This window comes from Doryrhamphus excisus, chromosome 2 (genome assembly GCF_030265055.1).
Source record: "Doryrhamphus excisus isolate RoL2022-K1 chromosome 2, RoL_Dexc_1.0, whole genome shotgun sequence".
NCBI classification, from domain to species: Eukaryota; Metazoa; Chordata; class Actinopteri; order Syngnathiformes; family Syngnathidae; genus Doryrhamphus; species Doryrhamphus excisus.
Genome location: NC_080467.1, coordinates 18005787 through 18019970, shown reverse-complemented (window position 1 = coordinate 18019970; position 14184 = coordinate 18005787). Strand labels below are relative to the sequence as shown.

General features: G+C 42.6%; 1 protein-coding gene across 2 annotated transcripts; it reads right to left on the bottom strand.

Moving 5' to 3' along the window:
* LOC131110850 (phospholipid-transporting ATPase ID-like) lies at window positions 1–13086 on the bottom strand. Of its 2 annotated transcripts, XM_058064012.1 has the most exons (28): window positions 12812–13086; window positions 12105–12188; window positions 11947–12005; window positions 11768–11881; window positions 11577–11675; window positions 11423–11484; window positions 11227–11299; window positions 10909–10979; window positions 10735–10817; window positions 10508–10666; window positions 10311–10399; window positions 8176–8369; window positions 7897–8105; window positions 7775–7818; window positions 7332–7497; window positions 7081–7269; window positions 6522–6637; window positions 6286–6450; window positions 5801–5912; window positions 5530–5635; window positions 4651–4801; window positions 4385–4568; window positions 4095–4318; window positions 2109–2192; window positions 1796–2041; window positions 1572–1710; window positions 1358–1488; window positions 1–625 (listed from the first exon to the last, which is right to left on the bottom strand). In XM_058064012.1, exons 2-28 carry the CDS (start codon window positions 12157–12159, stop codon window positions 359–361), a joined length of 3591 nt encoding a protein of 1196 aa, XP_057919995.1. In that variant the 5' UTR covers window positions 12160–12188; window positions 12812–13086; the 3' UTR covers window positions 1–358. The 2 variants fall into 2 exon arrangements, with proteins under 2 accessions (XP_057919995.1, XP_057919996.1); XM_058064013.1 differs by lacking the exons at window positions 11768–11881; window positions 11947–12005; window positions 12105–12188; window positions 12812–13086 and having other exon boundaries at window positions 11446–11484; window positions 11577–11668.
* Between the last annotated feature and the right edge of the window lie 1098 nt (window positions 13087–14184).

Sequence of the window (14184 nt, the reverse complement as noted above, 5' to 3'; positions counted from 1 at the left end):
TGTAGAAGAACAACACACCAGTGTATTTTAAATAATTTTGTCAAAAAAATGTAAACAACAAATTGAAAACAGGAGAAAGAACAGTAAGATCACCCTCAGCAAGGGCAATGTCATGGGGAAAGAATTACATTTTAATTAACAAGGTACAAAGTTGTATTTTTAGCACAGACAGTCTAGCTACAAACAGCAAATCACAGCATGGATGACAATAATTGAACTGCAATGTACAGTATGGTACATTTGGAAGGTCTCAATGAGCCTTCAGCAGATTCCAAATCCCTGAAGGTGTATTTCTATTTGACAGTCTTTATATAGAGCAGCTTTAAGTAAACAAAACAAGTCGGTACCTTTGATTGAACTAGTGGATGCGGGGCTGCTGTGGATCCTCTGTGATGGTGCGGTAATGCTGTGGTCGGTTCTGCACCAGAGGAGACTCGCTTTGTTTAAACAAGGTGGTCCGACTTTTCAGAGGACGTTTCAGCAGGAACCTTCGAGATGTCACCAGATCTCCGTAGCCCTGGGTGTGAGAGAAGGCGTAGCCCGACCTCCGGGTGCTGATTCGCCTAGTCGGTGGACGGCGAGGAGCGGGAGCGGGCAGGGCCTCCTTACGCAACTTATGTCTCACCTGCAGAGAAGAAACAGGTAGTTGGCATGTGTTTGCACACAGATGACATCTGGATCGAAACAGACTGGAAGAAACTAATTCATTCATTCATTTTCTTCCGCTTATCCTCACGAGGGTTGTGGGGGGGTGCTGGAGCCTATCCAGCTGTCTTGGGGCGAGAGGACTGGTCGCCAGCCAATCACAGGGCACATATAGACAAACAACCATTCACACTCACATACATACCTATGGACAATTTGGAGTCGCCAATTAACCTAGCATGTTTTTGGAATGTGGGAGGAAACCGGAGTACCCGGAGAAAACCCACGCATGCACGGGGAGAACATGCAAACTCCACACAGAGATGGCTGAGGGTGGGATTGAACTCGGGTCTCCTAGCTGTGAGGTCTGCGCGTTAACCACTCGACCGCCATGCAGCCCCAACCAAATACAATTTTGCTAAATGTTTTCCCAAACGTATCGACTGACTGAGACAAAGTGAATTACCACATTGTGGTTCAAATTTGTATTAATTTTCAAACTGTAACACATGCACGGGGAGAACATGCAAACTCCACACAGAGATGGCCGAGGGTAGAATTGAACTAGCTGTGAGGCTTGTGCACTAACCACCTGGTCTCCGTGCAGCCATGCTGCTGTATAAAATACATATATGCTGGTACATTCGCTGCTGTAAACCTAAAATTTCCCCTTGTGGGACTAATGGAGGCATATCTTATCTTATCTTAATACCTTGTCATTGATGGTGGGTCTCAGCTGGATGATAATGAAACGGAAAGCTATCACCGGCAGACTGCAAAGGAGGGTTGTCAAGAATATAGTCAACCACACGTTAGGCTGGTTCAAAGAGTTCCTTGCCGTACCTGCAGTCACAGACATATGAGGTCAACGTCATAGCAGCTATCTATCAATAAAAAAAAAGCATCCCGAAGCAGCAGTGACTCACCGATGAAGGGGAATATGGAGGTGAAGATGAGGAACATGCCGTTGCTGTGCATGGTGAACGTGGTGGCAAAGTAGACGGCCAGGCTTCCCCACACAAAGAACTGGTTCACTGCTGTCCAATAATAGGTGTCTAGACACAACTGGAACATATGCATACATAAAAGACATATTTATATAGTTATAAGATTACTACTACATTACAAAAGTAATTACAAACTCCCTCACTTGGATGTTGACCGCAACAAGCAGACACGTTTGCGCCAGTAACGCGAAAGACTGATAATCTGCTATGTCTTTGCCGTCATCTCGCACCGTGTCGTGCATGGTGGCCCACGGAATGAAGAAGAGGATGAGGGAGCTGTAGCAGCTGTGGATCATGCAGCGGATGAAGGACTTCTTATTAAAGTAAACGTTTAGAGGCCCCGGCGAGTAAAGCTGAGGATACTGGGAACTCCAGCGGTCATTCACATCCTGGAGGAAGACATTGGGTGAAAGGAGAGAACTAATGTATCCGGTGAGTGTAGAGTATTATGCATACCTGGTCAAAAAGGCTCATGCCCAGGACTGGGAGAGCTGTGTAAACTAGGTTGTACATGGTGATGAACCACTCGTCATACACAGTCTATGGAGGAGAGCAACAACAGATTATAAGTCATGTTTTTGGTGGGTATAAGTTTCCTGGGGGTTGCATGGCGGGCGAGTGGTTAGCGCGTACACCTCACAGCTAGGAGACCCGAGTTCAATCCCACCCTCAGCCAGTTTGGAGTTTGCATGTTCTCCCCGTGCATGCGTGGGTTTTCTCCGGGTACTCCAGTTTCCTCCCACATTCCAAAAACATGCTAGGTTAATTGGCGACTCCAAATTGTCCATCGGTATGAATGAGAGTGTGAATAGTTGTTTGTCTATGTGCCCTGTGATTGGCTGGCGACCAGTCCAGGGTGTACCCCACCTCTTGCCTGAAGACAACAGGGATAGGCTCCAGAACCCCCATGACTCTCGTGAGGATAAGCGGTAGAAAATGAATGAATAAGCTTCCTGGTAGAACCTCGTCCACAGTGAAGAATCAGACTAGGCTTGATCAAAACACATCTATGGATAATGCTTCATTATGGAATCATCTGGCAGGGCTTGGAGGTTGGGCCCCATTGGACCATATTCCAATGCCTCCAGGGTAGTGAATGGAGCAGTTGCCGCATTTGTTGGCTGCTGAGCCACCCCCCAAGCACGTGCTGGACAATAGAGGTATCATGGCTCTGAATATTGTGGGACTTTCCTGCTTAATAGTTGGAGAATAAGTCCTGTCATCTGTAAAGCAGAGGAACAATGTAGTTCTCATCTTGGTTGTAGAACCAGGGTAATGGTGGGTGCTTGAGGTGGGGTGGGGTGGGTGGTTGCCCTCCCAGTTCACATGTGCTTTTTGCGATGTGACTGTGTCTCTCACAGTGTTCTGATAAAGGGTGATTTATATTCTATATCAGGGGTGCTCACACTTTTTCAGCATGCGAGCTACTTTTAAAATGACCGAGTCAAGATGATCTACCCACTACAAAAATGCAAAACATCTATTTATTTTCAAATGTATTGAGGATTATTTGTACGTACAATGTATGTTGATGTACCTTACATAACCAAATGAGCCAATATTGCAAAACACACATAATTAACAATTAACATTTTTTGTAATTACCTCCACATTACTCCACATTTCCCTTCTTTGGTACTGCGATGGTAGAATGGCATATGAGGCAAACGCACTTCGAAAAAGACATTGTGAAAAAAAAGTCCACCTCCCATTCCGTATGGAAGTGATATGTTTTTGCCTTTTTACTTGGTCCAGCTACTTCACTCATTTTAGTGACCATAAACTTTAGCGAGGGCTTAAAATCTAACGCAATTCGCCGACTAGCTTAGCACTTTGCATCGCTGTTTACGCATGAGCGGTGACCTAAAGGTCAAAATTCAGGTGTCATCTGACTGGTTGTCCTGTATGTCAATCAAGTAACGGGGATGGATGATAGGCTGACATCGTAAGTTCTGCTGCACTTAGAGACGTTATTTGATTTGATTGGTCACCCGAAGGGCAACATTCAGTTGTCATCTGAATGGCTGCCCTGTATATCAATCAAGTGACGGCATTGATGCGAGGATGATATTTTTTTAATGTCACGCCGCGATCGACCAGCGATCGACCAGTACCACCTCCGCGATCGACAGGTAGATCGCGATCGACTTAATGAGCACCCCTGTCCTATATATATATATATATGTTTTCAGTTCCTTTGGATTTCAACGTTCTCTTCAGAATCTATTTTAGTTTTCTGCATCTAGTGGAGGACTTCAGTAATCCTGGGTCTTGGCAGACAGATGTAACGTGGAAATCAAGTGTGGAATTAATCTGAAAAGTTTAACCCAAAGTTTTCTTCTTCATCCATTGAACGTAATACATGCAGGTGATTTCATAAATAATAGAACTATATGAAAAAAACAACAGTTACCAACGTTAGAGCTTGTGGAAATCCCTTACCTGTGCTGAGAACCCGCAGAAGAAGGCGTACCAGAAATGCACAAAGGTGAAGGTAAAGTTCTTGTAAAAGAAATACTGTAGAAACTTGCACATGCGCAGATAGGACCAGCGCCCGTGCACCAGCAGGAGGCGCTGCAGGTAGCGGAACTGGGCAAAGGAGTAATCGCTGGACAGAACAGCCTGCATGCCCTCCTGACCGCTGATACCAACACCGATATGTGCAGCTGATGGACGAACAGGAAGTGAGAATCATTGAATTCTAAGATGTTCCTGCGACTGTGGAATGATACCCTTGATCATGCTGACGTCGTTGGCCCCATCCCCGATGGCCAAAGTGACTGCCTGCTTGTATTTCTTCACCAGTTCAACAACTTGGGCTTTCTGTAGTGGGGTGACCCTGCAGCAAATCACTGTTTGGCACATGCATGCTGTCCTCAATAGTTCCAACTCCAAGCCTTTCTCCAAGGCAAAGGCCTGAGGGTCAGATGGAAGCTAGTGAAACAAAGCACTGAGGCCAAGAGAGAGAAATAGCAGATTCAGCAAATGATCTTCTTACCAGACTGTGTCCATTTATAACAAGAGCATATTCTCCCTCCACTTTGTCATCATGCACAGTTTCTGTCTTCTGAAGCCAAAAGAGGCCTGCACGAGCTTTGGTTACAGTTGGTTCCTCTGCAGCTGTGGGACACATTTTCTTTCTTGCACTCCTTAAAAAAAGCAGAACTATATATATATATGTGTGTGTATATATATATATATATATATATATATATATATATATATATATATATATATATATATATATATATATATATATATATATGTGTGTGTGTGTGTGTATATATATATATGTGTGTATATATATATATATATATATATATATATATATATATATATATATATATATATATATATATATATATATATATATATATATATATATGATAGGGCGGAACGGCGATCGAGTGGTTAGCGCGCAGACCTCACAGCTAGGAGACCAGGGTTCAATTCCACCCTCAGCCATCTCTGTGTGGAGATTGCATGTTCTCCCCGTGCATGCGTGGGCTTTTTTGCGGGTACTCCGGTAGGTATGAATGTGAGTGTGAATGGTTGTTTGTCTATATGTGCCCTGTGATTGGCTGGCGACCAGTCCAGGGTGTACCCCGCCTCTCGCCCGAAGACAGCTGGGATAGGCTTCAGCACCCCAGCGACCCTCGTGAGGAAAAGCGGTAGAAAATGAATGAATGAATATGATATATGGATATTTAAGGGTTAGAATATCAGGTCTCTAAATTAAACAATAGATATGAATGTGATTGTTTGTGCCTATTGGCTAGTGTTGGCTAGTGACCAGTCCAGGGCGTACCCCGCCTCTCCCCAGAATTTAGCTGGGACTGGCTAATGAGGACAAGCGCCACAGAAAATGAGGACTCACTGCAGCTCCTGTTTGACTCCTTCTGCTGTACTTGCTGATACCACGAACACATCGTTCATCTCTTCTCTCAGCATGTTGCAGGAATAGCCGATATTCTCCGCCGTCTCTGGCGGAAAGGAGCATACCGGCATAATTCATTCATCAGCAGATTAAAACATGATTTGTCAATGTATGTATGTATGTATTCCAGGTTTCCGACAACCTAAAATTATGGAATTAAATATGGATGAAAATAATAAAACAATACACTATAAAGGTGATGAATACTAACCTTGTTTATCTCCGGTCAATACCCAAATTTTGATGTCCGCTTTGGCCAGCTGCTCTATGGTCTGTGGGACACCATCTTGCAACTTGTCTTCTACAGCTGTTGCTCCCAGAAGCTAAAACAGGTGTTGATATTTGTAATGGAAATGTATATATATGATATTTCTATAGGAAAAAAGTATTCTTCACATTCAGTGTGGAAGTGGTAAGTTTTTGGCTTCTTACGATCAATAATAGGGGTGCAAAGCTGACTATAGGGGTGTTATTTCATGTCTACAGAGCTCTAATAATGCTAATGCTACATTGAATCCTGTATTGCGGAAATTCATTTATCACAGTCAGATATGAAATCAATTAACCGCTGAAAATGAGGGACGACTGTAATTGTACTACATGTACTACATGGAAAATCGACCACCAACATTTGGAAGGCTTTAGTAGACAACAAAACATCAAACTGAATCCAAATATGAGACAATGCAGACTAACCAACAAGTCTTTTTCAATCTCTTCATAGAGTTGATCCAGTTTCTCCTCTCTTCCATCAATGGCGGTACTGGCCTCATGGTTGCGCCGCATCCACTCCTTCACGTAGTGTTCATCCAAATCCTTGTAGGCTAGAGCCAGCGTGCGGAGGCCATCGCCTGCATACTCCTAGTGTACAGTTCAAAATAACAATTAGTGTGTCTGACTTTGGACATTTTTAGGAGAAATCAAACACTGACATTTAGATGTCCTGTGGTGGTGGCCATCAGCTTGCTACAGGAGGAATGCAGCCTCTCGTAGATGATGGTGTCTGCTCCTTTGCAGTACAGAGTCAGCGTTCCCTCGGGGTTACGTACTGGAAATCATAATCACTTAGTAATTTAGTCATCACTTTGTGACAGAGATAATGGGGTATCACAATTTCAAGAATAAAAATGGCAAAAATGTACTAAAACACAGATACTGTATATACACTGGTCACTATACGTATGTCAGTAACGTTACTGTAATGTTTCGTGTGACACACAAGCACCAGCATAAATCTTCTTTACGCCGTGAATGGCTTGTTTTATCTTATTATGTTTACTATATTGGGCAACAGGATTGTTAGGTGATCATGGGGGTGTTATTACATGTCTAGAGGGCTGTAACAATGATAAAAATGAAAAACTTATTTACTTATGATTACAGCTGGCCCTAATAAAAGGCCACTCCAAAAAGTTTAGGATATTTGAGTTTTGTCATGAAAAACGTGAACAAAAATAACAGCGTTTATATTTTAGCTGCCTCCAGTCTCACCTATGACTGACATCCTCTTGCGTACATTATTGAAGTCCAGCACCGCCAAAAGGTCATAGGTGACCCTTGTGCCCATCTCTATGACCGTGATGGTCTCTGGTGTGCGTGAGCAGAACACGAATCCAAAGTTTCTTGCGGCGGTGACTAGAGCACCTTCATCAGGAGACTGAGCCTGATAGTACAGCTCCCCTGGGAGGAAAGTGATGATTTTGTATTAGAACTGTAGACAATGTGATGAGGAGGAGGCTCACCTTCTTTCTTTTCTTCAGGCATCACGGTGTGGCACAATGCTAGCAAACGGAAGAAGGCCTGAGCCTCCATGTTGCCCTCCTTGATCGTTTCTACCAGACTGTGGTCATGAAAAACAAACTTTGGGTCAGCCAGCTGGTTCCAGGAGAAGTCGACCTTTGGTGTCTTCTGCAGGGAGAAAGAAGCTGAGAAAGGGACTTGAACAGGTGTCACGATACTGAAAGTACTAGGCTGTGTTTAGCCCCATTTTGGGGCCACTATTTTTTTTACTGGTTTTTGGTTGTTAAGGTTCATTATTCAGCTTGACCGGCCACCTCCATGTGCATTAAATGGTTTGGTCCTTGAGCAGAAGCCCCCAAACTGCTGCTGACCGGAATCAAAGCAGTGCACTGTGCACTGATGAGCCGTTCAAGCGCACTGCGCAGGAAACAATCATATATCTCACCTCTGTTATTTCCATCCTCTGTCCTGAAAAGTCAAACAGTTCACCTGACACATAAAAGAAATCAGAAATTGTTATTACACTGGATCACAGTAGATACAGTAATTAATCAGTGTTTTTCTCACCGTAATTTTTGCCGTTGATGGAGCACTTATTGAAGGTCATGATGTTCTGCGTCAGAGTGCCGGTCTTGTCACTGAAGATGTATTTGATCTGACCCAGCTCCTCGTTCAGAGTGGTGGTCCTCGCCTGAGCGGGAGTGTCACACTTGGGGTAATACATCTTCCTGTCCCAGTCGATGTAGAAACTATTCCCAAGACGGATGATCTCCACGCTTAACATATCAAAAATTTGATGTGAGAAAAATATGAAGTGGTGCCACAGTCAGCTATTTGAATACATACCTGACATAGAGAGATATGGGCACCACTGTGTTGAGGACGATGACGTAGGACCAAAAGGTGAGGAATGATGAGAGAGGAGCATCAACACTGGGTTCTCGGGGGAGGAACACGGTAAACACTGACCCCTCCATTGTTTCCCAGATTGCGTTTCCAATGGTCAGAATGGAGCACATGAATGCCAGGAAGCCAAAAATCTGATTGCCGAAAGGAAATAATAATAGTAATTCATATAAAAACATATATATATGTATATATATACTAGGGTGCATCAAAAAACACAATTATTGAATTTTGATATGGCTGGGTATTAAAAGTGTTCCAATATATGTAGAAACAACACATACAAAATATTTTTCCAATACGTGATTATTTAGGGGTGCACCATACATCTGTTTTTGTGGAATAAAGTGGTGAACAGTGCTCACTGGTCGCCATGGAGATTTGAGGTCAGCAAATACTGCAGCTCAAGAACTGCAGTGATCTTTGATGTTTTTGTTGGTATTTATACTCCTATTACATATTACTACCAAATTTGTGGTTTTGTCTTTGTAATTAGAATGATTTGTAGTCATATTTATAGGTATTTAGTGCTCATTGCCTCTACTGTAGCTAACATTAGCTAGCTACAGTTTGCTAATGACAGTTAGCTAATAGCTGAGCAAGCCTAACATCAACAACAGTAATATAGAGTAGACAGTATTACTGATGCCTCATATTTATTGAGAGTAGTACTGTAGTCCTACATAATCTGATATACACTTGTCCATTTATTATTTTAGTCTTCATTCCGCCTGATATCCTTAGCCGACCAAGTGTTGTGTCACTGGCTGCAAGGTTGAAGATGTCACCAATGCAACAGGCTGCCTTCACTCGTGGCCTGGTCGCAGAGTCAGGCGGCGATTATACACATCTCTCTGTCTCCTATGCAACAGCTGACCGAGAATAGAATGGGCTATCAATGCTGCGTTCAAAATAAGTCCGGTCAATGTCTGTGGGATGAATGTGGTGAATGACTGTGCCAAGCGTGGCGTCAAACTCACATCCGACTTTGTCGCAATGACCAGGAAGTAGCAGTACCAGCAGAATGTGCTGCAGGCAGTTGAACAAACCTTCGTCGCTGCAAACGCAAGCTGGTCCCTGAATTAGGAGGGTTACTCCTGGGTGGCAGGTGGGATGACAAATCTGGGGTTAGATGCACTGGTGAGGTTCAGTTCAGATTTCATCTCTCCCTCGTGATGTTCCTCGATGGAGAGAACTCTGGCACAATAGACTGAGCAATTAAGATTGAAGTTTAGTTTAACTAAACTCACAGGGATAAGAACATTCATAATGTTCTTATCCCTGTGAGTTTCTGGTGAGTTTGCCAGTAGAGAGAGTTTGTTATTTAAATGTGTTACTATTGACTATTGCCCCTTGTGTTTACAATAAAATACAAATAAAATAAAAAACAAAGTGTTTAAATTTTATATGTATGTCAAAGATCCATCAAAGCTACATAAAATTCAGGGTAAGGCCATGTGTCCCATTTACCGCCATTCATTTTGTCAATAGGACAAATGAATGGAGAATCTTGAAAGTTGAATTCTGAGGAATACCCAATCTGCTCAAAGAGAAAACAAATATATTTACTTTGATAACCCTATAGAAAATGATGCTGTATAGAAGTTCATTGTACTCAACATTTCCAGGTCAACTTTTTGGCAATTAGACTAGAAATTGCACATTTTCCGAAATTTTACAAAGGTGTATGTGTGAGGTGGCACCCCTAAATCTCAATGGAATTCCTCAAAACTTTGCAAAAGACATTTTTATGTTCATTAGAAAAAAATGGAATGCCAGCCAAATTGATATTATGAAATAAAAATTTCCCATTCAAATTTGATGCACCCTAATATATATACATATATTCATATGTGGTGCACACAAGTCACATGAACTATGAAAAAGTCACAAGGAGCTTGTGACTTGAGTAAACCTATTGGAAATAGGTTTACTCAATATAAAAGTCTGAGCTACGGTGTCAACTCATGAAGAACACAAAACTCATTACACAGCAACTTAACACCCAGTGAATGTTTTGTCTTCAGACTTGACTCAATTTGTCTTGCATGTGTGCATGTGTGATTAAAACTTACACAAAGCACCAAGACATTCATGAGGTGATCGATGCTGGTCCGTTTGAAGGTCGTCTTCCCGCTGTTTTGCATCAGCTTCGTGTCTGGACCTGTAAAAAGGTTGATCGTTCAGATTCAGCTGTATTCAGCAGGGAAATGTTGGACAGTGAATGGGCATAAGGTTCATTGTGATTGTGAAGTGGTAGGCAGTGGTTTACCTCCAAAAATAACCAGTCCAAAGCACCACTCTGTGTTTCTCAGAGTGCATCCTCGGAGGAGCACTTTGTCGTTGTCCAAAGAGTGCATGTGCCCTTCCACTGTCAGCGTCCCTTTAAATTTGTCCAAGCGGTTGTTTGGAGGTTCACATCTCACTTCACCTGCAAGCCACAGATATACATACGGTAGACATATTCACCCAAGTATAAACCCCAAATAAACATCTCACCATTGAAGCTGGCTTGTGCTTCAATGCTGTCTCCCAGCTCTCCGGTGACAGTCAGAGCCTGTTTCACTTTCAGATTGGTTTCCCTGGGGGAGACCACATGGACATGAGAAGGACGATGTGGAAGAACCAGGCAAGAATGCATACATTGAGTATTAAACCATCTATCGTGTGTACCCGTCTAATTCTGCTGTTTCAACATAGACCAGATTGAGAGGCTCACTGCTAGACAGCAAAAGGAGGTCCGCCTGTAAATACGAACAGAAAAAGCAAAGCGTTAAAAGTAAATAGAAGTCATTCATTTTCTACCGCTTATCCTCGCGAGGGGTGCTGAAGCCGATCCAATCATTCATACAGGGATGGCCGAGGGTGGAATTGAACTTCGGTATCTTAGCTGTGAGGCCTGCATGCTAACCACTCTACTAACGTGCAGCCGGTAAGACGAAAAATGTGAATTTTGTAGACTCCATTGTGTTATGCCATTGTTGTACTTACTGTGACAAACTGGTTGTTTTCCAGCTTAATGACATCTCCAACTTGGACATTCATCCATTTTTCACTTTGAAGTCTACCAGAATAAAAAATGATAGCACACAGTTATTTAACAGTATAAAAAAAGTTTTTTTTACAAGCTTTTTACATGCGTGCAATACACAATATAAGATGATGGGAGAAAAGTGAAATGGCTCACTCTCCGTCAATGAGGACGCTCACTTTGCGGTTATTCACTTGTTTGTCACTTTTGTGTCTGTTCTGTTTGAATGAAATAACATCAAAACATAATATGCTGCATTAGTTTCTGTATTAAAAGGTGATGATCTTATAATATTGTAATGTCAGCTTACGATGTCATCAGTGGCATCTTTGACCGCTGTTATGGAAAGTACCAAAACAAGGGGGACGGCCGTGGTGAACCAGGAGAGCGAGGAGATTTGTGGGATGAGCTGTCAAAAAAGAAAAAAAAATATGCTCATTGGTGTTTCTAAACTACATCCTGTTACAGTGTGTAGGTGTACCTGCGCCAATGACGGCCTACCTGAAGTATAAACAGGAAGAGGAAGTAGCCGTTGGCGAGCCTCCTGAACTGCTCAAAGAGGTTAAGCGGCAGGAAGGTGAAGATGTTGTATTTGGACGTCTTGATGGCGTTATTCTAGTAAAACGAAAAGAGAAAAGTTATATCCTTGTTATATTACTTCTACTATCTGCTGTACTCACTGCATAGTGGTAGGATAGGTTGAAAGGTCTGTCATTGGCTCGCAAGAGTCTCTGCTCCTCTGTTGGTCAGGAGAATGTACAGTATATTATATTTTTTTAAAAAACAACATAAGCGATACAACGCATACAGTACATGTATAATGCAAAATCCAATTCACCAGTCTTTTGCTGCTTCCCACACAGTTGGCCACAGTATGACGCTACTGATCCCATCTTTAGCTCTGTTTCTTCATTTTGTACAGCTGGAGAGAAAAGGGGCGACATTACCACATAAATACATATCAATATATGTATGATTAGCTCATCTTATCATTGTGACAGTCACTTTTATTGCAAATGTCAATCTGAAATTGGTTTGTAACATCTGATTATATTGCTGCAGCACTTGAGTCGCTCTATCTAGTGGAAAAAATATTTTTGCCCAGTATGTATCGATGAAAAAAATGCAAAGTGTGACATTGTTACAGGAAAAGATGCATGACAGTTTTGCTGTATTAACGTTGTGCCACTCCTTAGTCAACCCTTTGCACCTGAGGCAAATCAAAGAGGGATAATCTATAACCACAAAGATTACCCGAGGTGATATGAACCCCGTCGTTTGACTGGCTTGCGCCAGACAAACATCCAAAATGTGTGCTTGTATTAATAATCACCTGAAAGAGGAAGTGGAAGTCCAAAAAAGTGGTCTCAAACAAGAGAAGCATCTGGACAACCAACCCAACCCGATGCATGGGGTTACGTTTAACGACAGCATGACCAGTTAATCTTTATACTTTTATGATGACATCACAGCTTAGTTGAGGTTTGGTTGAATATACAGTCAGGCTGTGGTTCAAGAATAATAAAATGACAAATGAACACATACCTTAATAAGACAGAACTAAGATGTCTGCGTCCGTTATGTCTTCTGCTCTTAGAGACGCATGGCCTAAATATAGGAAAACTTGCATTCAGGCTTTTATACAGCCTCTTGCGAGCGGAAAAGTTGGGGTGGGGGGTTTCTGCCGAGGCCCCCAACTGGATGAAAGACAAACAGTATGGAGGAAATGGCGAGAGAGGAGACACCAGTCGAGGTTTCAGGTTCAAAAAGGAAGCGCTGTGGTCCCTTCGAGCCTCCTGGGTGAGAGCTTGAGTAAACAATGAAGTGATCTTTGGACCTGGCTGGTGACACTGGCTGGGTAGTAAAACAACGGTAGAGATGAATAGAATGATTTGGTTGGGCAGGTGTGCAGCACACCTTGAAGGGAGTGCACTCATACATGTCTTCCATATGTGCAGTATATGATAATAGAGGAAGGTTTGGAGTTTTAGTCCCATTTATGTACGTATGTAAAGCTTTGTTACTTTGTTGTAAAGGTCTGATCGCCTTCTGTTGAGCTTGGCTGTACAATCCTCCATTCATTTATTCATTCAGCAGAGCACAAAAGTTCATGTATTTGACTTGTTACTGACTGAAGACTTAAGCTGTTGCCAGTTTGGAGGTGGGGGCAGGGGTAAATCATCCACCCCCCATCCCATATGCCTCCATACCTAATATACAGTATTCACATAGGTGTCATTATCTGTGTTTTGTCTCTCTGCTGCCGCCTGCCGCCCTTTCATTGCAGCGCATCCTGATTAAGGATCGACCGATACATTGGCCGGCTGATATATCGGGGCGATATTTGCGTTTTTCTCCTTGTATCAGTATCGGCCGATACATGCATGGGTTCGCCGATGTATTTTCGCTCTCTCCGAGCACGCGCACACACACACACACACACACAGAAGGACTTGGAGCAGCCGTGTCTGCTTATGAGAGGTCTTCATCGTGCACAACACCAACTTTAATGATGAGAGAAATGTCACGCTGCGGAAGAGCAGTCATCACATCGATGCTAGATAAATTTAAACTACGACAGAAATGTTTTACACATGGTTGAATATTTATTCTTTTTAAAGTTGATAATGCCGTTTAAATGTGTGTTTAAGAAAGCTGAATCCTACTGTGTTTAGTGTTTACATTTCAATAAATATTTGTTTAAAGATGAGACTTGTAATATTTGTTATCATGGTCATTTTTTCACTAAATTGAGGGATCAAAAGCAGTATCGGCCACAAATATCAGCCCAAGCAAAATCGGCCATCGGCTAAGGGTGATGGAAAAAAATCGGTATCGGCATCGGCCCCAAAAAAAACCATATCGGTCGATCCCTAATCCTGACCAGCAGGAGGCCGACCATCCTGCACACACCTGTG

Excerpts from the sequence above, each read along its gene's own strand:
- LOC131110850 (XM_058064012.1), bottom strand. The coding sequence starts at position 12,159 with ATGGGATCAGTAGCGTCATACTGTGGCCAACTGTGTGGGAAGCAGCAA. Across the intron at positions 10,818-10,908 it reads GAAACAGCAGAATTAGACGG|GGAAACCAATCTGAAAGTGA; the intron begins GTACACACGATA and ends GGTCTCCCCCAG. Across the intron at positions 2,042-2,108 it reads GCATGAGCCTTTTTGACCAG|GATGTGAATGACCGCTGGAG; the intron begins GTATGCATAATA and ends GTCTTCCTCCAG.